This window comes from Pholis gunnellus (assembly GCF_910591455.1).
Source record: "Pholis gunnellus genome assembly, chromosome: 4".
In the NCBI taxonomy this organism is placed as follows: domain Eukaryota; kingdom Metazoa; phylum Chordata; class Actinopteri; order Perciformes; family Pholidae; genus Pholis; species Pholis gunnellus.
Genome location: NC_136530.1, coordinates 15,803,481 through 15,826,977, shown reverse-complemented (window position 1 = coordinate 15,826,977; position 23,497 = coordinate 15,803,481). Strand labels below are relative to the sequence as shown.

The 23,497-nt window shown below is 40.7% G+C and overlaps 1 protein-coding gene across 2 annotated transcripts; it reads left to right on the top strand.

Annotated features, from left to right (window-relative positions):
* Positions 1-1,465: 1,465 nt before the first annotated feature.
* lepr (leptin receptor) lies at positions 1,466-23,461 on the top strand. Of its 2 annotated transcripts, none has more exons than XM_079158628.1 (20): positions 1,466-1,699; positions 5,657-5,709; positions 6,944-7,168; positions 9,365-9,494; positions 9,776-9,966; positions 11,000-11,148; positions 12,125-12,266; positions 13,836-13,996; positions 14,108-14,204; positions 14,495-14,591; positions 15,569-15,783; positions 16,236-16,390; positions 17,013-17,166; positions 17,394-17,476; positions 17,573-17,786; positions 19,800-20,006; positions 20,132-20,215; positions 20,347-20,440; positions 20,926-21,001; positions 21,434-23,461. In XM_079158628.1, coding segments are annotated over exons 1-20 (3,486 nt in total). In that variant the 5' UTR covers positions 1,466-1,697; the 3' UTR covers positions 22,391-23,461. The 2 variants fall into 2 exon arrangements, with proteins under 2 accessions (XP_079014754.1, XP_079014753.1); XM_079158627.1 differs by having other exon boundaries at positions 14,492-14,591.
* The last annotated feature ends 36 nt before the right edge of the window (positions 23,462-23,497 follow it).

Here is a 23,497-nt window from a genome sequence, read left to right as displayed (position 1 = left end):
TCTGTTTGCATTTGGAAAAGTCGGTTGACTTAGTGGTTTGGCCAAGGATTCTTGTCTGGGTGGAGACTTTCTTTCCACGACCCAAACAGTGGGCTTTTCAGGAGGATTTAAAAAAGAACACAGAAGTAGAGTGTCAGCAGAAGTCTGCTTAACATCACTAATCCACCAGACTTTTTGCACCTGTGCTTGCTCCATTTCACTCCAATCTGTTGACTCCTGTTTCATACGAGTACAAGACGTGTTTGACTGACATGATGTGGAACATCTGTGAGGCTGAAGTGTAGTCCCGTAGAGGTCTGTGGTATCCAGAGGAAGCAAGAGATGTTCGGGAGCTTAAAGCATTTACTATCATGTTGGTCGTCATGTTACCAGCAGTCTGCTTATCATCACATACAGCTGATGGCAAATCCATCTCTACTATGATAGACCACAAAGATAAGTAAAGAACTTTTTATTTTTATTTTCCAACACGTGATTTGCCCTTTAGGAACATTTATATAAGTATTGTTTGGTAATTTTTGGAGAGTGCCTGGACTTTTCTAGCTCTGTCTTACGCCACGGGAACGATAAACACTAAAATAAAAATCAAGGAAATGACATTTCAAACCATGCAGACTAATTTACACCTCACAGATTGTTATATTTACTCATTCATTAGCAGCAGAATGACCACTACAGATTCATGTGCACAGCTGCAAACTCACTTATTTGTAAAAAATGAAATAAATGCTGCTTGAGAATCATAAATCAAGAGGTCCATAGAGAAATTTGTCATGTGTCGGGATCAAAATGTTCGGGCTACTCCCTTGGTGACAGCTAAAAACAAAACAAGCGTGGGATTTTCTAGAGATACGATGAAACTCGACGAACAAAAATTCGACAAGAAATTGACCGTAGTTATGAATCTGACTGTGTTTTTTTCTGTTCTGCATCAGCACTGTGATAGATGGAAACCAGTGTGTATGCACTATGCATCCACCCACCCAGTGTTTGCTGGGATAAGCTGTGTGACCCTGCACAAAAGATAGTGAAGATGGATGGATGGATGGATGAATGGATAGATAAACTTAATCTTTAAACTAAGTCGTAGTCTAAAATTGTAGGGAAAGACATTTCTGCTCCCACAAGAGAGTTCTCACTATGTGATGAATCCATAGTACACAAACAAAACAACACCGGCAATTAATGCACATAAATACAGTGAATAAAATAAGTGAGTATAAAATAAATAGATAAGCTTTGGAATTTAAGTTGTAACATGAGCAAATGGTTGTTCCAAGAAATGCCACTACTTGTCATTTAAAGTGTTAGGATTTCCGGAGGTGTTCCTGAACGCATCCCCGGTGGGCAGGACGCTGTTGTGCGCGTGGTAGCCTCTCCCTCCTCAGCTCCAGAGCAGCCTATGGTCCAGGGTTGTTCAGTCGGTCGTTACGTCAAAAGCAAACAGTAGCAGCGCGCGTGTGTGTGTGTGTGTGTGTGTGTGTGTGTGTTTGTGTGTTTGTGTGTGAGAGAGAAAACGATTCTGTTTGGTGAAATCTTCATCATTTTGGTGGTTGGTCTCAGACTCAAACATGGACAGTGGACTCTGACTGAGGCGCACAGAACTTCCTCACCGAGGATTTAAACTCACCTGGATGAACTGAGTCGGACAAAAGAGAACCAGGAGGAGACAACACCAGAATAAACTGCCAGGGGCAATGTAAGGACACAGTCTCGATATTAGCCTTCTAATTCTCACTTTCTCATAGTCACACATGAGGTGTTTGTGGTCGGGCGGCCAACCTTTAATGGGATCTTAAAAACGTGTCTGGCGAACTGACAGCCGGAATGTTTTTCATTTCTGATGTTGACTTTAGTGGTTTCTCCTGTCATTTCTGCGTATTTAGGGTCCACCGAGGATGCACTTTACAGACGGACTTCGATAGATAGATAGATAGACAGATAGTTTACATTAAGTTATATGTTCATGCAATCTTTGATTCGCTTCCATTGAGAACAATTTGGTGCGTTCTCATACTCTTGTTCTTAATTTACTTTTCTTTTCATGGGAAACTTGTCAGGAATAGAAAAGCCACTGTAAATGGATTTGTGTCACGAAACAGAAAAGAGAAAAACTTCTGATACAATATGCTGCTGCCGCCAGAAGGGGGAAACAAGCTCCGACGCGTCTCTTCTGCGGAGCATCTTGATACTTGCTAGGGGTGAGTCAGACATGTTGGCCAGCTATAGACCCTGGGGATACGGGGCAGAGCTTCCCTTTGTGCATGTGGAAAATAGTTTCAGATGGTTATCTTCATCCGGACAGATTGTTTCCAAGGAAAGCGAGGAAACTGCAGCAAAACTGAACAACAGAGGTGTATTTATAGTATAGCACAGAAAAGGTTAGTTACTTTAAAAATAAAATAACAACGTATTTATACATTTTATGACAAAGGCTACTCACTAGTATGTCATTGAATTGAATTTGTATAATATGCATGGACTTCATCCCTTTCTTCTGCTTTCTTGTTCATTCATCCCACCTCACTTCTTTGGAGCATCATTGGCATACACAGGGCACTTAATTACAATAAGAAACTAGTTCAGTATTCGTATATCAATAAGTTGTGTCATGATTATTATTATTATGCACTAGCAACAAAAAAATCCTATCCTAATCCCAACCGAACCACATTGTTATGATAAGACAGTGGCTGTAAACGTGTGACTTTTTTGTATCTTTTGAGTCGTATTGCTTTTGGCTTTGACATTTTGATGGTCCTCACTAAGCTTGGGTGATATGATGACAAATACTAAGGTATGATATGAATTTGTTAGTGTTTATACTGTGACAGCTATCCAATTCATATCTCTGATTAGATTAAACCTGTGTAGTCGGTGGAGCAAATCAATTGATTTCATTCCTGGCAATGTTGAAATTATTTTTTGGCATCAATGTGACAATGCACCATGATTTGTCAGGTATTGCATTTATGAAAAATGTAGATTCCTATCTGATTATTTTATCCATGAACAGTTTGTGTTGATATCATGGTATATAATCACATATGTGATAGGACATTTTATGCATATTGTTAACTCATTGTCCTTCCCAAATCTTCCCTCTGGGGATCCATAAAGGCTTATCTTATATTAATAAAGCTTTGGTTTGGATAGAACAGAGGCTGAATGTTTTTGCTCTGATAAAATATTCAAGATGCTGCTTCTTTCCATTTAACATGTACATGAAAATGGGGTTGTTGTTTTTTTCAAAATGCCAGAGGGTTTGTTTTGAACACCTGATGGTGATGACGGCTGTGTTCTGTGGGAACAGGTACAGAACAATATAAATATATGAGAGCTTATTTTCTCTCTCATCATGCTTTGCATCCCACAATTAACTGATTCAATGCGCCTCGTTTTTGTTTATTTGGATTGCACAGCCTCTGTTCCACTCTGTTGTTACGTGTGTATAGATACACCCCCCCCCCCCCCCCCCCCCCCCCCCCCCACACACACACACACACACACACACACACACACACACACATGTTCGGACTGTACACTTTGAGAGATTCTTCTAAACATTGACAAGATTAAGTAGGCTACACATTTACAGATTGATTGGCAAATGATCACTTTATTATACTAAACACAAACTTCACTTTCACACTTGAGCATGTCTGCTGCGCTCGTCTTGGTCTAGCATATCAAGGATTTATTAGATTTGCTCACTGGCTTGTGTGAAGTTACACTGTGTTCATTCTTTGGCTCGCTTCTCACATTTGGCTTCACAACGAGCAGCGGAGAGCTTTATAATAAAGCACAACATGAATTAACTACAGGAGAAATATCTGAGAAGAAATGATTTTATGGGAACATTTGTCTAGAAAGAACGGAAGGTTGAAGGAGAAAACTGTAGCATCATGTTTTCTAACTGTGCGGTTGTCATTCTAAGGTCATATGATGATAACCTCGAGGGAAAATAGAGTCCTTCCTTCTGCTTTGTGTCAGAATATGCCTTCATGAGTAAATTGCAGCTCTGGAGTATTTCATCAGTGAAAGTGTCTCAATGCCGACCTCTGATTAGTCATCGTTGCTTGTTTTCCTGTTTTTACAGCCATCACCCTCTACACGCCATTATCCACCTGCCCAGTAGTGACTTTCAGTGTGTTTCCACATACCCAGTCACTCATTTGCTTCCCTGCATATCTAACCCTGTTTCTCCAGTCTTTAACCAGATCATCTAATGCACCACCCAGTCTCACCTGCCTGTTGCCGGGTTTTGCTTGCCTTTTTTGTTTGTCCTCACCGATGCCAAACTCTGTCCTAACCTTCTAAACTATTGACTGTTTTCAGCTGCGCTCACTCTCAGTCCTGCGTTTGAGTCATGTTTCTGTGTGCAGAGCTGTTACCGACAGTTCTGGAGGGAGGTGCTCCTATCAGTGAGAGATCTGCCTCTGAAACGAGATGTTTCTGAGAGGGGAAAATTGCCTTTTGCAATACTTCTGGTTCTACCCTTGCAAATAATTATTTTAATCACATCACCGATCTTCAATCCTGCTGGAGTCAAACTAGAATAGCTTGCAGCACTGCTTCAAATCCATGAAAAACTCTTTCCCTCCTTAACCCCAGCTAAAGCCCAGCTAGGCAAAGCCCACGCTTTTGACCACTACAATGTAAGTTTGCAGTGTTTTATAAAGGTGGTCTCTGTGAATGTTATCCAACTTTAAAAAAATGAAGTTGGTCAGGTAAATGCTAGCTTATGATAATGAATCCTCTTTTCAGAAAGGCAGGGATCGTCGCACAATGAACAATAAAACCTCCCGAAAAAAGAGACGTAGCCTAATGTGCTGTATATAATCGATATCCATTTGTATGTAATTAATAGTACAAAATAACATCCACTTTAAAATCAATCCAAATGAGCCCGTTTGGTGTCGATGAAAGAGTAAAGGAGCTCGTTCCACAGGGATGTGGTGGTGAAAAAGGAACCCGTGCTTTAGGATGGAAAAGGTACCAGCCTGAAGGAGACGTGACACTTTACTGGGACAGTACTGTGTACCAGTAGAGACACAGCGCAGACCTTTTGCCTAATGAGTCATTATGAGAATGAGAATGAGAATGAGAAGTCGTTTCACCAGTTCTTCAACTGTTCTTGGAACTGGGTTGTTCACAGTTGTGCACATACACCCACCACTGTTCTAACATGATACTGGTTCTGTTGTAATCAGATGTTAAGATCGTTATCCATTATTCTTGCTTATTAAGCATGGACTGTTGAAAGTCTTTGATGTCATGCATAACCTGCAGAGATTACTCCCGTGTCCAGCAAAATCCAAACGCGACACAGGGCGTATTTGCTAGAACGCTGAAGATAGATCATATCTGTTCAATGTTCACACTCTTACAACTTCACCTGTTAGAATTAGGAAAATATTAAATATATTGCTATAAACTTCTGAAACTCTGAAACCTTTAGTACCTCATTTACACCTACTTTATGTTCATGCAGCCACATTAAATCAACTTCTACTATCCTTGATACCGATCTCACTCAATTTATGTCTTCATCTGTGTCTCTTTTCTCTCACCATCTATAGTACTACGCTGCACAATCAAGGTTTTTCCTTCTCTCTGTCAATCCTTTACTTATCCCCTCTCTGTATCTCTACAGGGTTCGGTCTGTAATGTTGACAGTCCTGATGCATATCCTCCTGCTCTCTCATGGTGAGTTAAAACTCTAACAGCTCAGTAGTACCAGTTTCGTCTCTTAAAAAATAGTCATGCACAGCCGATTCACGTTTGGAGTGAGCAGATAAACTTACCTTAGAAAGGTTCAGTTCAAAAATAGTTATTGAACTTATAAGTAGGATATATTGTAGGACACTATAGGATCTTATGTTATTCATGCAACTCCCTGAGGTTTTGCCAAAGGGAGCTATGGATTAATCTGAATCCCTAATTTAAATCTAATGCAGTGTTCTTGTCACATCGGTGTGTGGAGTTAATTTGTGGTATGGATTTGTTTCCGGCTTTGTTCCTGGCTGAGATTGTTACAATGTAATTATAGATGTAATGCTGGATGTTAATAATGTGTACAAGGAGATTGGCATTCTTAGATGGAGATGCTTTAAATCCTGAAATCCCTATTGTGTTTATTTTTCCAATTAGTGGTGGTAATTTCAGATTAATTTCAGTTTGGAGCTGACATTTCTGTTCAGGTAGTGCGCAGGTAACACTGGTCAGGATGTTCAAGTCTATATAATCTACAGATACACACACGCAGCAGCCTCATACCAGTGTTGACACTTGAGATTTATATGGTCGTCATATTTCCCGTGTGGAGCTCATGTGGTGTCAAAATGAAAACCAGAGTACAGTCTTCTTTGACAGTACAGTATGTTATTCTCTACCAGTTGTCAAACCTACATTCTGAGTTTCACCTGAGCTACTGTAAATCCCTATCACATGTGGTGGTGTACACTAACACGGTCTTTGGGCTTTTCTCGTGCTCTTTCTCTGATTTAGCCTTCACCTAAACCGAAACCTTATTTTCTTACTCACTTACTTACTTCTGCCAGTTCATCCCTTCATTTAATGAAAACTTATGTTTGATTAATGACTTGTGCTAATAAAGGGAGATATATTTAACATTTCATTATAAAAAACATTTTATTCAAAGCTGCTCTCTGTATATTATAATCTAAAAATCTTTATATTTGCAAAAAGAAACAATTGAGATGGACACTTTCATGCCTCTGTACATAGATACAATGCAGCAGCCAGTTGTTTCAATGTGAAATAAAAAATAAAAACCACCATCTTCATAGATAAAAAAATATATCAGAAAAATATTTAAATTTGACATGTCTCATAAAACCCAAACTTAAATATATAAAAACACTGTGAACATTAGTTTAGTTCCTATCCCGAGTTAACTTTCTTGCCTCTCTGTGAGCAGGTGCTCAGTGTTTGGAGCCTGAGGAGGGAGCCTCTCTCCCAGGTGCCCTGGACCTCCCATGGCAGGATGAGCTGTGCTGTGACTCACCTTCAGCCCACCTCACTGCAGAGGGAGACGACACACACGCACCGGAGACAAACCGCTCTGAATCAGACCTCCCACGCTATCCCCTCTGCAGCTTCAGGGGCTCGGCAAACGAATCACATCCTCACGAGTCCTCTGGCGGTAAGAGTTGATTAGACACTGGTATCTAAAATGTTTCTTAAAAAAGAGATTATTTATTCAAGGCTTGTAGGGTTGCTCGTGATGTAGTTCACGCCCTGTCTGTATTTTCATATGTTGAAATCAAACATGTCAGACGTTGCTAGCCAGGTTTTGGAGTGGCTTCATATAAACATCAGGCTTCCTCACAACCGTTCGATAATGGGTTTTCTCCAACTGCAGCAATGTGGCTATGAAATACCACTGAGGATACTCTCAATTATTTTTGCACCTCGTTAGCCGAAATATCTGGCTATTATCTCAACTCGCATGCAGTGTGGTGCCTCCAGCGTTTCATTCCAGGGCTTTGTTCACTTTCATCAGTGTTACATGTCTCTAAGAAGACAATTATTAAAGTGGCTTTAAATTGTTTTTAAAAGTAAACATTGAGGTTGCAGGTTAGTAAGACCAACTTGTACCAAAATGGCAAAACATTTTGCTTTTAGATTCAAAGAGTCTTGTCTTTTTGTTGAGAGAATCGCAAATGAAGGGAAAAAAAAATACCAACGTTTACCGTAACAAATGCAGTGACGTTTTTAGGTGCTCCATGGGGTTGTCATTCATAGACATGCACATGCTGCGCTTTTAATGGTATTCAAACCATTTTAATTCACAAGAAGCCTCTCATACTACTTAAGCAGAATATTGAAAAACAATATTTAATTTACCGAAGCTGGTGTTTTCTACAATTTAAAGGTATCCTCCTGTGGAACTTTTGAACGCTAGCGACGCCACAAAACAATGTTTTGAAGATTGGGTCCCCCGTTGAGTTTGTGCTAGCACACTGACAGTTTGACGCTACTCCATGCTTTACCTCAGACAAGATGTACAGGACAATGCACAGACCTCACTAGCTGTATGGGGGAACATGAGCATAACTGTCTGTTTACAAGAAAACATTTAATACACAGTGATCTCAAGCAGCAACAGGGGGGCTGTATGATGTGGCTGCTGCTCATCAGAACAAACAGCAGGGTCAGCGTGACAGAGCCTCGTGATTCTTCCTGCAGTGTCGTCACTTGTCACCGACAGAGAGGCCTCTAAAGATCACGCTGACAGGCTCATTACACTGTAATGCATTTTCAGCATGAAAGGCTCACCCCATCAGGGTGAGTCTTGTGCTGTCAATTCACAAGATAGTCTGACTCACAAGGATTCACTTTTATCAGCACAACAGAATCAAACCAGCTGTTTCTTACCTATCCAGGAAATTGTTCAGCACCACTGTTTTCTAGCAAGAAGAGAGAGTACGAAGGTCTTGAGTATAAAGAGCAAATGTGGGGCCGGTTCGAGTGAGTCATAATTATACAATGCTCTCTTGATATTGTCAGCGCTGCGGTGAAGATGGAGGTGAGGCGATATTGAGACATGAGGGAGGTGAGGAGGATTTGTTTGACATGCGCAGTGTTGTTTTCATCGATCTGCGAGGCGCTGTGATTCCTTTGAATCACTGGTGGTTAGCAAAGACCTTCCACCTTTATGTCTTAGTGATGATGATTTGACGGAGAAGACCGAAGCTGTGCCTCCTGACTGTCTTTTAACAGTCAGAAAGTGTGATTCCGCTCCAAAGTCACTCATTGTTTTGCTCATTCCTGTTTGCTTGTTAGTCGCACTTATTTCTGTTGCTTTCAGCATCAAGTTTGTCAACTTTCTTTACTTTGTCTCTTGTTTCCTACGGTAAAACATCTGCTCTCTGGCAGCGTTGGAACAGACACTAATTTGTCCCCACCGCCATCCTTAGCTTTCTTTTTGTGTTTAGTGCTAACGTCCAAACATGCTAAATTAAGATGAACATGGTTAAACATTACCTGCTAAACATTAACATGTTAACATTGTTATTGGGAGCATGCTAGCATGCTGATGTTGGCATTTAACTCAAAGCACAGCCGTGCCTAAGAACAGCCTCACAAAGCTGCTGAGGCTGTTGACTGTTCTTGTCACACAAGTAAGAAATTTCCAATCTTATTTCGATTGCTTGAAATCTAAAATACTTGTTCCCCCTTCATTACTGTGTTCCCGCACTTTAATATTTCCCTCTTCTCAGAATACGAAGCGAGGCCGTTTTCTGAGAAGCCTTTATTTGAAGGTCACACTGATGTAAATGGCACGGGGAGATGGCGCTGATCATGCTGCTAACATGCTATTCTGATTTATTGTCAGGCACCTGTTTGGACATACTCTGCAGAATTGATGAAACCTGGGAAAATGTAACATGTGACCTTCAGTCTCGCTTTCCACCATCAACCATGGTGGATGCTGGTCCTATGGCAGTTAGTCTGCAGCGGCTGTTGTGAGTATTAAACGTCACCCTTTTATTATTTTGTGTGTGTATGTGCTTTAGTCTAATCTGAACCTTTCCTAACAGCTTAGTGGGGGGTTACGTACTGTATACGTATGTGTTAACTCTGATTGAATCATGTCACACAATCTCCATCAGTAGATGAAGTGTATAGTATGTTCAAAGACTTCCCGTCCAAGCTCATGAAAATAATGTCATTTTTTAAATTCAGATATTATACTTTGCACTGAGGTAACAGAGGGACTTAAGTATGTTTCGTATCTGTTGCTTAGTTCACAGAAAGACGCCACAGAGGTGAAGGATGGGAATACTGCGCCTGATAATCCCGTTGTCTGTGAAGCGAAGGAGTCCTTCATGTGTTCACTCGCTCTTGGCGCTGCGACAAACTTTGTCACTGTGGTAACCATCAGCATCTCCTACGCCATGGCTCCGCCTGTTCTCCTCAGGATTCCTGACCGACCTGGTATGAAAAGGATTTGTTTGTCTCGTGCTTTGTTTTCTGTCAGTAAAACATCCAGCTTCAAAGCGAAAAGTCATGCTAAATGTTGTTTGCTCTGTAACCAAAGAAACAATCGCTGAACACTGTGTGTTCAGATTAGGGTATGACTGTAAAAAATGTCACCTCTACGACGAACCAACATTGAGAACTTTTCAGTTGAATGGCACCTGATAACGTAACATAATTCAGTTTCTAAAGAAAGTATGTTGCTTCTCATCAGGTTACATGTTGAAATTAGCCCTTCAGAAGAAAAAGAAAGCCATTCTTTGTGAGAGCAGTCTGTGAAATATATTGTTGAGGTATTACTCATAAAGTAATCACTTCTCTCCCTGTAGACATCTTTGTGGTTTTATTAGGTTCAATTATCTCTTTCTGTATGTGTTGTAATTGAGACGGTATCACTTTAGTGAAGTGAAGTAAATATAAGGCACACCTCTGAAATCCACCTGAAATCGTAATTCAGTCTAAATATTAAGCTCGATATGCAGCACAGATGAATCATGGGCTAAATGCTTTTATTAAAAATCCACTCACTGCCATTTAAGTGTGTAAGCTTTATCGTAAAGACCGAAAATCATATTTTGTCAATATTTTTTATTAACTCAAGATGTGATTTATTCGTTCATTTAATATTGATAATCCTGACATGAGGATTACATGATTATTGATCTTTGTTGCATGAAGGTAAGAGCAATTACAGCAAATTGCATCTTTACATACATACGGTGCTGTTATGTCATATTTTAGTTAATAACCACTGCAATAACAAGTGACTTCTTCCAGATGCAAACTCAGATATTGTACTTATATACGCCACATGGCAATAATGATCCTTTAATTTCATGTACAGTTATTGTAACGATCCATTGGTTACCGTTGATAAAATGTGAATTGATATTAAACTAGGATCAAAGTGGCAGTATGATTAACGGTATATTCTGCTGTGACTGTAAAACACGTGCTTCTGTTTTAGAGACGATCTCTTCTTTTTCCACAGTGAAACCGAGTCCTCCAGTCAACCTGTCACATATTCAGACCATTGAAGCTGAACTGATTTTACAATGGGACGACCTTCCAAACTCTGACATCGGTCCGCTGAGATACGAAGTCCGATACTCTCCCAACACCGCTCATCCAGCGTGGCAGGTAACACGAAGCATTGATGTAATAATACATACGATGTCATACCTTGTAAGAGTTTGCCACTGCACCCACTGGAAGTCATGTGATCCGAAAACATCGACCATTTCATGAGAAGGAACCTTTTATAAAGGATTTGTAAACTGTAATTCATGACTTTATTGGTTGTTATAGATTAGTTATGAGCTATTAATAAGAACATTCGGGTTTACAGGATGTAAAAAGACCTTAGGCTAGTGAAGATCCTTTTCCATTTTGTAAATATGCTGTTATACTGTACAGGCTAATAATCCATCGATAAATGCTCTTGGCTGTCTCGTCTGCAGCTATAAATGTTAAGTAATTAATAACGGTTTATAGTTAATCCATAAAAGCATCTATAGCCACGAGTTACAATTTATTAACCCTTGACCCTTGAAAAAAGCTGATGCCTTGGTGATGAGCTTCATGCTTTCATTTGGTTTCAAACAGGAAATATTAGTTGTAGATTGCAAAAAAAAGTCTCGACACCCGGGGCAAAATATACTTCAAACAGAGAAGTGATGCTTCCAGGTGTTAAAGAACTTAAAGTGCATTGGTAGTGATGATGTAATAGAGAAACGTACAGAAGTTAGTCTGAAGTTTGAGTGAGTCACACATTTTCGCAGCACAAATTTCCAGTGACAAGACACTGTGTTTACTCAGTGTGACTTACTCACAGTCAGTTGCCGTTTAAATAGCCTCATACAGTATACTTAGCAGTCAACAGTGCACTCAGTGTTCAGCAGTGGATCACAAACTCCATGATTCATCCAGGGGTGGGATTTCAGACCTTCTGTTTATGACTCCTATAGGTGGATAAAAGAAATATGGTAACTCTTAATCATGGTTCTCACATTTTAACATGCCTAACTATCCTTGAGTCAGTTTGGTGTGTGTGTGTGTGTGTGTGTGTGTGTGTGTGTGCTTCTGTGTTTGTTGATTCCCTCTCTGCTGTGTCCAGGTGGTGTCTGCACCTGCAGAGCCCAGGTTGTCTCTGGAGCTGAAGCCCAAACTGAACTACACCATCCAGGTTCGCTGCTCCGGCCTGGACAAGCCTCCAGTGTGGAGCGACTGGAGTGAACCTCACCACATCTACCTGGACAGTAAGAACCGTTCCCTTCCGAATGTTTGCATAGAGACAGAAAATCACTGAGCAATGCAAAAGACATACAAGATGATGTTCTTTTTACTCACACTGAAATGCTTTTGCAGCTGTTTTCCCTTCTAATATAAATGTGTCACTGGAGTTCAATGACTCCCTGGGTATTCTTGGAAGAACAGCATAGCCTTCATGAGCGGGAACTAACTGACATAGCAGTTATGTTTTTCACCCGTGCTAGTGGCTCAATAGATGGCGACATCAGTCACTCGACTGGGTTAATTTCCTGGTGGGTGACGGTATCGCTGTATCAAAATCTGTCCACAGACAGACATATAAACACCTGGCAAAGAACTCAAAACTGCTTGTTTGGTAGTTCCAGTTGCCATGATAATGAAAACAAAGACAATACCAGCCGTACAGTGTCACAGCTGATAGAAACTAACTGCTGATGTTTTGAAACTTGATAGTGTAACAGTGTTGTGCGGATGGCTGCAATTCAACACTCATCAGTGACTGTGGTAGAGTGACCTCAATTATTTCTCAGGTAGATTTATGTCAATGCTGAACTATTAAAATGAGTCCAGCTCATTAGCTATTAATGAAGAAGTCATTCCCAGTGGGGTCAACGTCAATGGACTCAGAGCCAGAGGCCGTTCTCAATGCTAGTGACCAGCTACAAATCGTAAAGTATAACATAAAAACAGGAAAATGTCACAAGTAGCAAATCCGTTCAAAGTGCTGAACATGAGGCTGAAACTGAGAGTTGAGAAACGAGACAGAGAATTGTTTGCAAATTTAAATTATCCTTTTAATCAGAGACTATAAAAAGCTCTTGTTTGCTGGTTGTTAGTGTGTGTTCTGCAACACAGGACTGCTAATTAAAATGTGAACATCAGCCTGAGGGCGGTAAACAACACAAGTCCGATATCTGGCAGTGCTTAGTTTTGTCATTAGGCGTCTCTGTGCATGCCTGCTTCCATTTTGTGTACACATGCGTGTGTATGTGTTGCTCTTCTACTTAATATTACACGAGTAAACTGTCTGTGTGTCATGGTGTTAAAACTTTGTGAGACTCAGCAACTCTGAGTCATCTCACCGAAACGAAAAACTTCACTTTGTTACAAACGAAATGAGTATCTGCAGCAAAATACATTTGAACAATGATGAAACATGTGACATGAGTTTTTTTAATTTATTTTAAAGTTTTCTTTTGTTGAGCTCTTCACCTATTTTGCTGATGAGTCACTTTTATTTTGACTCCACGCAGATGTTTTGGTTGGCTGCGACTGAGGGATTTCAAAATCCCTGAAAAAGTGTTTGGTCTTTTGTAAAAAAGTCTACATAGAAACTGTGGGTGAATGGGATTGAGTTAGACGTTTGTTCACCTGCGGGTCTTTGTTCTATTCTCCTTTGTTACTTTTGACATTTTTGTTTTATATATAAAAACTTATTGAGATATATACAATATTGAGATGTCTATGCAAGTTATAATAGGAGGAGTTTCATATGGTAGCTTTTGGTAATTCAAAACAAAATTATATATTTTATGTTTGTGTGTGTGTGTGTGCAGCGGTGAGCTACATCCCTGAGAAAATGGTGGCGCGACCAGGGGAGAACGTAACAGTGTATTGTGTGTTCAACGACCACAGCATCAACGCCAGCACAGCTATGTGGATGCTCAACTTTCAGCAGCGGCTTCATCGCAGTCAGTACCACCCAGTCAACCAGTGGGTAAGAAAACAAAAACAAAAAACTGTCCCTGCTGGGAACATTTCCACCAAGTTTTAATGACTTACTTTTTTAGGAAAGTACAATCAGTGTAATTAATCTTTCCATAAACAGGTCAGCCAGATCACAGTACGTCCTTCGGAGACTCGGATGTATGACCTGCTGCAGTGCACTCAGTGGACCATCCCATACAGCCAGATCTATGTAGAAGGTGAGCTTTGTTGCACCAGCAAAGTTAAATAGTACAGACTGAAATAAGACATTTATTAAGACACGGGTGAGCTTTTTCTGCTGTGAAAGTTGAACTTCAACATTTCACCTCTGATGTTTTAAAGTTCCCCGAAGTCCCTTTTTGGCACAGTGGACAAGGCAGAAAAGAGAGTGGGGACATGTGACAGTACATTAATGTGAACCAAAATCATCCCAGAGCACAGAGGCTAGTTCTGGTGAAGTTAGTTTTTTGACCTAAACATGAGTGTTTCTCTGTGCGTGTTTCAGGAGCCTCCATTGATATAAACTGTGTAACCAACGGGGATATCGATGCTATGGACTGCAGCTGGAAGAACACACAGTGGACTAAACCCACATTCAGATCCAGGTAAAGCAGCAATTTACGTTTGACATCAGTCGTCTTATTTTAGTGTCGTCTATTTGGATGTTTGTGCAATCTGTGGCATTGTTCATGAAACAAAGTTCTGTGCTGAAAACCTGGAAGTTACAGAACACAGTGTACCAGACAGCACATTGAGGGGACACACCCTGGAAATAGTTGTGTGAAGTGATACTAACTGTATTTCATCATGAGCTACAAATCAATGTCAGCAGGACTTCTGACCTCACAGCAATAGAAAGTCACCACACTTTAAAAACACTAGAACAATGAGGACTGACAGAATGTTGACGTTTGTTTCTTATCTCTCTTAGGCAACAATACTATGTACTTCCTACTTTCCTTAGCGCTAAATAAGTCTTTGAAATAGAAATAAAAAAAATACACCGCTGTGTATTTAGATGTGTGTGATTTTTTTGCAATTTAGAGGTGACAGGTGATTTTAAGTATAATTCCATTTTATTACAATTTAGATATTATTTTCATAGTTTTAGAAGACCGGGCAAGACACATGAGCAGTCAGACGATCGTACAGCTTTTACACAAATCCCCAAACTCATTTTGCAGAGAAACGTTATTCCCAAAACTGTTGTCATCACACATTACAGATCGACTCACTGGTATAACTTTGACCCACCACACTGACTCAATGACCCGGGAGTCATGTGAACCACAGATTAATTGCATAGTTTAACCTTCATAGTGTGAAAAAAGTTAAACTCTGTGTCGGTGTAGTTTCAGTAAAGATATGCGATCTGGAGATCTGCATTAATGGACAGTTTTCAGCAGCCTTCAAAGAATAAACAGGAAGTCACAGAAACGGTTGCATCCTGTTAGACCTTTGTTCTTTTTATTGCTGCCTGTGAAATACTTTGCTGCACGTTTTGAAAAAAAAAAAGGGAAACGAAAAGACCTTCAGGAATAACGTGACAAAATTCAAGCTCTTCATTTATTGATCACGCCAGGTGGGCCGACCTGCCATGCGATGTGATGGAGGAGAGGGAAAGAGCGGGGGAGACAGTGGGGGAGATGGGGCCCGCTTGCCTGCAGGTTCGACCCATTCTGAAAACCTGCACCATCCAGCCTCTGAGGATGAACTGCTACAAGCTGTGGCTGGAGGTGCCGTCCCTGCTGGGCCCCATCAGGACTAAACCCATCTACCTGTCGCCCATAGATCATGGTGAGCTAGATGGATTGATGTGTGGAACGTATCACAACTAAACAGAACAGAAATATCATTGTAGGTATCATTATTTTGTTTGGGTTTTCAAAATAAAAGAGCATATATAAATCTATAAAGAATATGAATTTCCTCATGTTCAATTGAGATATTCTAGAATATCTGGAATATCTAAATGGCAAACTTTGACATTTTTATTTGTATTAATCAAACTGCAGTTTTTAAGGCAATATTATTGGTATAGTATCAAACTTTAGAGGAAACAGTTGCTATAATAAATGCTCATACAGGAAAGAGTTGTAATGTTTGATCACAGAAAAACTAATCAGTGTAAAAGTCATGACACATGATTCTTGTTGAGCAATATTTGTCCGTTTTTTTTCATTACTGTATCTATGATCATGTTGCATGAGACAATCTCACACTTTTCCTCCTTGCTATTTCCCCTGCAGTAAAACCACACACGCCCACTAATGTGAGGGCAGTGAGCCAAAGCAGTGGGGTCCTGATGGTCACGTGGGAGCCTCCGTCTCTGCCTGCCGAGGGGCTCCAGTGTCAGATTCGGTACCACTCGCCCTCTGCTGTAAGAGCCCAGCCGGAGTGGAAGGTGAGCTGGTGTGTTGGATTGTTTACCAAGCACAGGCTTTTATTAAAAGTTTGGCTAAGCGGCACTATGAAAGACATTTTACCTATCTTTCTGGAAAAACAATTATTGTGGGAGGTAAATAGACGATGCCTTCCAGTACATTGCAATGTAATGATCCTTCCGCAGGTTCACCTACGGAAACCTTGTTACGACTTTTACAGATAACGTCCTGTGGGTAACATGGGTAACATCTAACTATTTTTCCAAAATGTTCTTCTACCTGTAATAAAGATGTTTATTTATCAAGAAGAAACATATTAGAACTCATATTAGTTGCTGAGGTCCAGAACTCAGCAAGTAAATAGTCTAATATCTCCGTAAATCACAGGATGCTTTGACATGGACTCAACTGGTCAGTTTGACATGATCTGATACGAGCTAGTATGAGACTATATTCCTGTCTTCTGTTTGAAAAATTATTTTGGAAAGTGCACACATTGCTAATATTAATATGAAGAGAAAGACGAGGAAATACATTTTTCACTTTGTTTGGATAGATGGATGAAACAAATGTGTACTCCACAGGTCAGATATTCATTTCCTTTATCCAAAATGAGCTCTGAATAAGATGTCATGCCTGCAGATCCAGAGTCCAGTGCGGGTTTCGTGGATGCAGGTCGCAGTGTCGGACATGTGCCAGGTGTATATGGTACAAGTACGCTGCATGCACGCCAACGGCACCGGCTATTGGAGCGAATGGAGCGATTCGTTCTACTCCACACCTCAGAACAGCAGAGGTATAGTACAACACCATTACTGTCACCCAAGAATTTAAATAACATTAACCTTTAAAGACGACAGCTGCAGCCAGATGCCTGATGTGACCTTCTACATCGCTTCTGATCATCTGATTCTAGCTCTAATGAAAAACGACCCATACGATACGCATCATACCTTCTCCTCCACCACTGAAACACAGTGGTGTCAGAGCTAATGTGATGTAATTTGTCGGTCTCCCTCTCAGCTCCTGACCGTGGCCCTGATTTCTGGAGAGTCCTTCAAGATGATCCATACAGAATCCAGACTAATGTCACTCTGCTATTTGAGGTACACAAACTGTAAAACATACACATTGTCAGGCTTGTAATGAAGACATAACTATAAATAATAGAAATGTTTGCTTTCCTGCATTTTCTTGCGCAGCATCTCCAAATATCAGAGCGCTCTTATTGCGTAGATGGATTTATAGTCCAGTACCAGGCGTCGAGTGGCTTTGTGATCAGGGAGCAGATCGACATGGCGTCCTCCTACAGTTTTCAGTGGGACCAAGAGCTCCAAACTGTGACAGTGGAGGCCTACAATAATCTGGGGAGCTCCACTAACAACATCAACATGACGCTGGAGAGACATCCCAAACGTGAGTGAGCTGGGATTCTCAGCGCGTTGAGGGAAAATACTGAAAACGTGTTTTGTTGTTATCCGTTTGTTCCTGAATGTTCCCACATTCTCAGTATTACAGGATCATTCAATTACTATACTACACAGTATTTTGCAGTAATCTTTGCAGCAAAAATGCAAAACATCCATTGGTTCTATCTTTGCAAATGTGACTCTCTGCAGCTTCTCTTTTTTCCAGATTGTTAATTATTCAGCTTATTTTTCACTGTTCTGGATATTTTATCGACTAATTAACTAATTTGGTAAAACTTCAGGATGAGTTGATCATGAAAATAATAATGAGCTGAAATCCTAGATTATACCAGTAGCCTTTTTCAAATAAAAATAAAAATAAAGTTTTTTATTTAACCAGTAGTCAAGCAGGAAAACCTAATATCGCTTCTTCGAAGTGTCATAGCTGAAAGAGGCAGCAAATATACAATGAGTTACAAACAACCAAGAGAGAGATAACATAAACATGCTACAAATCAGGATTAAATATGGAAGTGATAACAAAATCATAAAGAGTTTCTGATACAATCATGTAAAAGATTCTTAGATATTACTGAAAAACAACCCAGGATTTGTCTAAAACCATAAATATAACCACGATCGATCTAAAGCAACTCAATAAGAAGAGCAGATTCAAACAGCTGTTATGTTCCAGTAAAGATTTGAAAACTGTTGCTGAGATCAATAGGTTTAAAAAAATAGTACTGGCTACAAAAGTGAGGGTAAGATCAGACAGATTCATGGGCAGTGCTTCACTTACAGACACAGGGGCGTCATGTACTGGAAAGAAAATAACAAGCTGGTTTCCAGTCATGTTTTTCTCTCTTTACAAACTATACAAAACATGTGTTTTTCGTTTTTCATTTCCTCTCAGAAATATACTTCTTAAAAAAATATCACTTTGGCCATTTCTGAGGTTGTTGGGCTGAGAAAATGTTCGCCAAAGCCGGGAACTTAAACAGCTATCCATTAGTGCAAGATATTTGAAGACGCTAAGTGAGACAAGGCTGCCATTAGCTTTAGTGTACTATTGTTTGGTGAGTGGTGTTTGTGTTTGACAGTTGTGTGTCTCTTTCCCATTACTCATAATTCAGGGGAAGGTATTTTCATTAGACTACTACTTGGCAGAATTAAAATTAGTTTTCCATTTGTGTAATTGTTTTTACAAGGAAAGTATGTAAATCATTTCCCCATACGTATTCTGACAACATGTTTTCAGTGTTATTAGAAGCTGAACTAAAGCTAAACAACTGATGTTGATAACGCGTTGATTCACATCATCAGCAAACCTTTACGGGACGTCTTGTATCGAAGCCTCGGCATTTGTTAGGTTCCTTTGCTGTTTTAGTCCGGATTTTCTTTCATCACCAGTCTATATATGAAAAAGCATGCAACTTAAACTGTCTGTAAACAATATTTTTACATCAACAATGAATCACTTGACTACGTTTAAGAGCTCACTCGTAGTGACAAACCTACATTTAACTGTCATCAGAGCCTACTGTTCTTCAGAGTGTTTTAGCTCAATGCCTTCAGCGCCACAACTTCACTGTTTTGATTCACTTTTGCTACACTCTTCCGTTTTGTGTTCGGCTGTAGCATGCAGCTGTTTTCTGCCAAAAAAAACACCCTCAGTACATTACCACTGCCTCCAAGTGGGCAAAACAATACTGCAGGTTTAAAGGTAGATGTAAACCAAAACATCGTTCAGTTACAGGTGCTCACAGCATACAAACCCTTCAGATAATCGTGAATAATTGACGCATGAATGTAGATACCTCGATCATCAAAACAGCAAATAAAGGAATATGTTTTTTTGGCAGAAAGATGTTTCACCCCTCCAGTAGAGTTGCATAGCCATAGAGAGTGCATTTTATTTTTTAGTTCCCTTTGTTATGCAAGTGTAACAGAATTCAAACCCCAAGAGCAGAAGTCAACTGGAAGAATTGTATTCACTCTTTTTGTTTTCTCTCCTCTGCAGGCCGCTTTGTGCGTTCATTCAGTGTGTTGGTTATCAACAGCACCTGTGTGTCTCTGTCCTGGAGTCTGTTGGACAACAGCTCTCTCCCTTTGTTCATGGTGGTCCAGTGGTCTCCACAGGGGCAACAGGACTCTGATGATCACAAGGGCCGGAGTGGGGAAACATGGGCCAGACTGCCCTACACAGACTGCCCCATCTATCTGAGAGGTGACGTGATCTCTGCTCTGTCTCTTCTTTTTGTTTATTCATTGCTTAGTGTATCTGTTAACAGTGTGTTTTACTATAAAAGAGCGAGTAAACTCGGCCAACATGATTTCAATGCATCATTTCAGGTGATTTCTTAGGCTCTGAGCAGTCTGGCTTCTACTTGTACCCAGTGTTTGCTGATGGAGAGGGGGAGCCAATGTACGCTATAGGTATGCACCAGTTTTCTGGCTGTTGTAACAGCATCATATTCAACATTTAAGTGTTTAAGGATAACACAATGCCAGCACTTTTGTTTTGTTGCTAGTTATAGGTCTGATGTGTATTTTTCCTTGTGTTTCAGCCACCAGACGAGACCCTGCAGCCTACATGATGCTGATGATCATCTCCTTCCTCTCCATCGTCCTGTTTGTCACCCTGATCGTCTCCCAAAACCAGTAAGAGGCTCCTGTTTTGTGAAGAGACAACTCTCCAAAGACACATTTACAGCAATTAAAATAAAGATTGATGTTCAGTCACAAATCTTGCTGCACACAAAAATAATCACCGTGTAAAAGTTGTGAAATTAAATTTGTTTTGGGGTGTTTTAATGTGGCAATGGCAATCCGATCTTACAAAAGACACTTTACATGCAGAATGTGCATTTGTTTTCCATGTTTATTCTTGTAGCTGTTATTAATTATACTGCATTAGTTTTTTACCCAGGCACATGTAAGAAGTGATAAATGATGGAAGTCTCTGGGGTGCAGTCTAATTTAGAGAGCAGAGACACTGATGATGATAGACTTAAGGAGTGTGACATTTAACAGGTCACAAGGGTGTAATTAGACTTGATGTTTGCAGAAGGGAGATGTGGGGAGGGAGGAAAAAAGGTCTTTAGCCAGAGAGATGGAACCTAAATATCTGCTGCATTTCTTTCCAGGATGAAAAGGTTTGTGTGGAAGGATGTGCCCAACCCAAACAAATGCTCCTGGGCCAAAGGACTAGACCTCAAAAAGGTAAAAAATAATATCAAACTGTCATGAACATGTTTACATGCATTCAGAAACTTTTATTTTAAACACTGCCGCTCTTGAATGAGATTCATCTAAGTGAACAACATGTCAACCTGCATTTTAGACCCGGAGTCCGTTTGGGAAATCCGGTTATTTGCTTTCTTGTAAGAGTAAGAGGAGAACATAGACATGATACACATGATGCTGCAGCCAGCAGCAGGTTAGCTTAGCTTTACATAACGACTGGAAACAGTTAGCTTGGCTCCCTCACTGTGGCAGTAAGACTCTAGGAAGTTGCCCTTCATGGCCAAGAAATTGCCAAGAAAATATGCAGTTCATCGCCCGTCTTAGCTATTTTTCATCATTATTGCAATCTCTGCGATTTCTTTTTTTTGCTCATATGAAAACTAATGCTTAACACATCTTTCTTTCTAGACTGACACCTTTGACCACTTGTTCCGACCTCCAGAAGGCCTGGCAGCCTGGCAGCTGCTCCTGCCGTCTGAGAATATTTCCAAAGTTGCCATAGTTGACAAGATCGATCTCTCAGCTCTGACTACAGCTTTAGTCCAAGCTCCACTTGTGTCCCTAACACCCGACCCAGACACTGTGTTATCTCTCGCCCTTCCTCCAGGGTCTGATTCTGAGGTCAACCAAGCCCAGCCCATGGATAGTGAGGGGCTCCTAGGTGGAGCTCCTTCTGTAGCTCTGAGTCTTAGTCTAAGTGCTTTAGTCAGTTCAAGCCCAAGAGTAGATCGGTTACAGCTAGACGATCCACCAGCAGACCAGCCCCCAGGCCTCAATGACAGCTCTGCTCAGTCTTCAGTTACATATGCCACTGTGCTGCTCCCTGACCTGAAGCAGGAGCAGCAGCCCATTCATCTCCACTACAAGGATGGTAGCGGCAGCAGCTCCAGCGATGAGGGCAATTTCTCTGCCAACAACTCAGACATTTCTGGATCTTTCCCCGGCGGCCTGTGGGAGCTGGACAGCTGCCGAGCTGGAGAGCTGGACGACCCGCGACGCTCCTGCTCCTACAACTCTGTGGAGGAGCTTTCTGAAACATCAGAGCATGAAGATGAAGAAGAGGAGGTGAGAGAAGAGAAAGACTTGTGCTATCTCGGAATGGACTATCCAGCAGAGGATGAGGAAAGCGAGGAAGATGAGGGGCAGAGAGACGAAGAGCCTAATATCAAGCTGCTCAACAATGTGGTTTTGAACAGAGAGGACTGTTCCGTGGAGTCGCACCCTTTGCTCGGCCCTGAGGACTCGAGCGAGCTGCTGTCAGCGTCAATGCAAGGCTGTCCTCCGCTTTACCTGCCTCAGTTCAGAACTGCTTCGTGTACGAGGCAACTCAAAGCTCAACCAGAAAAAGGCAAACCCCAGCTGTGACTCTCACACAGACTGCATTTAAATGAAAATGTGCGTCTTTAAATCAGTCATGTCATTGAAAGCCTCATGATTTGGCATTTACCAAAGCGGGTTTGCACATGTTCCTTCAGAGGTGTGAAGCTGAAAAATGTAAAAAAAAATACCACAACCGATGTGTGATTGCAAATTGATATTCCTCAATGCTGCTATTATGTTCTGCGGGAGAAGTCGTCACAATCTTCATTTATATACGTGTCTTTCTTTGAAAGTGCCACACTGCTCCTTTGCACTCGGTAAGTGATGCAGGAGATCCTGCTGAGAAATCAGAACCCTTTCAGTGGAGGTTAGGCGAGTGGAGTATTGGACCGTCCTGTACAAGCAGCGCATGTGTGAAGGAGTAAGAGAGGTGGTAGCCATCTTGTGGCTTCAAACATATACGTACAAACAGCATATTGCATAGGTGGTCATACCTTTGATGCATTTAAAAAAAGATGTGGATGTGTGCCCACATTCACTCATCTGCTGCCACCGTAATGTAGAAACAAGTTGTTGTTCATTCTCTGCTGAATTATTTCGGCTTAATTTCATGTGAAAGATGAAAGAGGTCCAAAGAGAATAAAGAGACGCACAGATAAGAGAGACGCGAGAGAAAAGGCTCATAATCTGCACAGTTGTGGTTCCCTCAAAGCACATTAGACTGTGAAGGTCAGGTGCAGATGCAGTGTGTGTGTAATTGCAGGGGATTTTTGGAAACAGAATTTACTGCATTTGTAATCAGCTTGCGCAACAACACCTGCATGCACTAACCACCCACCAACCCAAAGAATGTATTTTTGTACTTTGTGCTGTAATGTATTTGAAACTCTGTTACAGTTTGTGAGGTATGTGATATCAATTTGTTCTGTGTTTGGCCATTACAATACACACCCGCTGTCTGGTGTTAAAAAAAAGAAAAAGACAAAAGAATGTATCTTTGAAACAAGAGGAAGACAGAAATTATAAGTAATGAAAATATTGTTTGACAGAAATTGTTATTGTATATTGAGATATTCAGTCTATTTTTCATGGTTAAAATAAAGTGTTTATTGTGAAGTTTGTCTGGTTTGTGTAACAGGGTTTGCTATGATC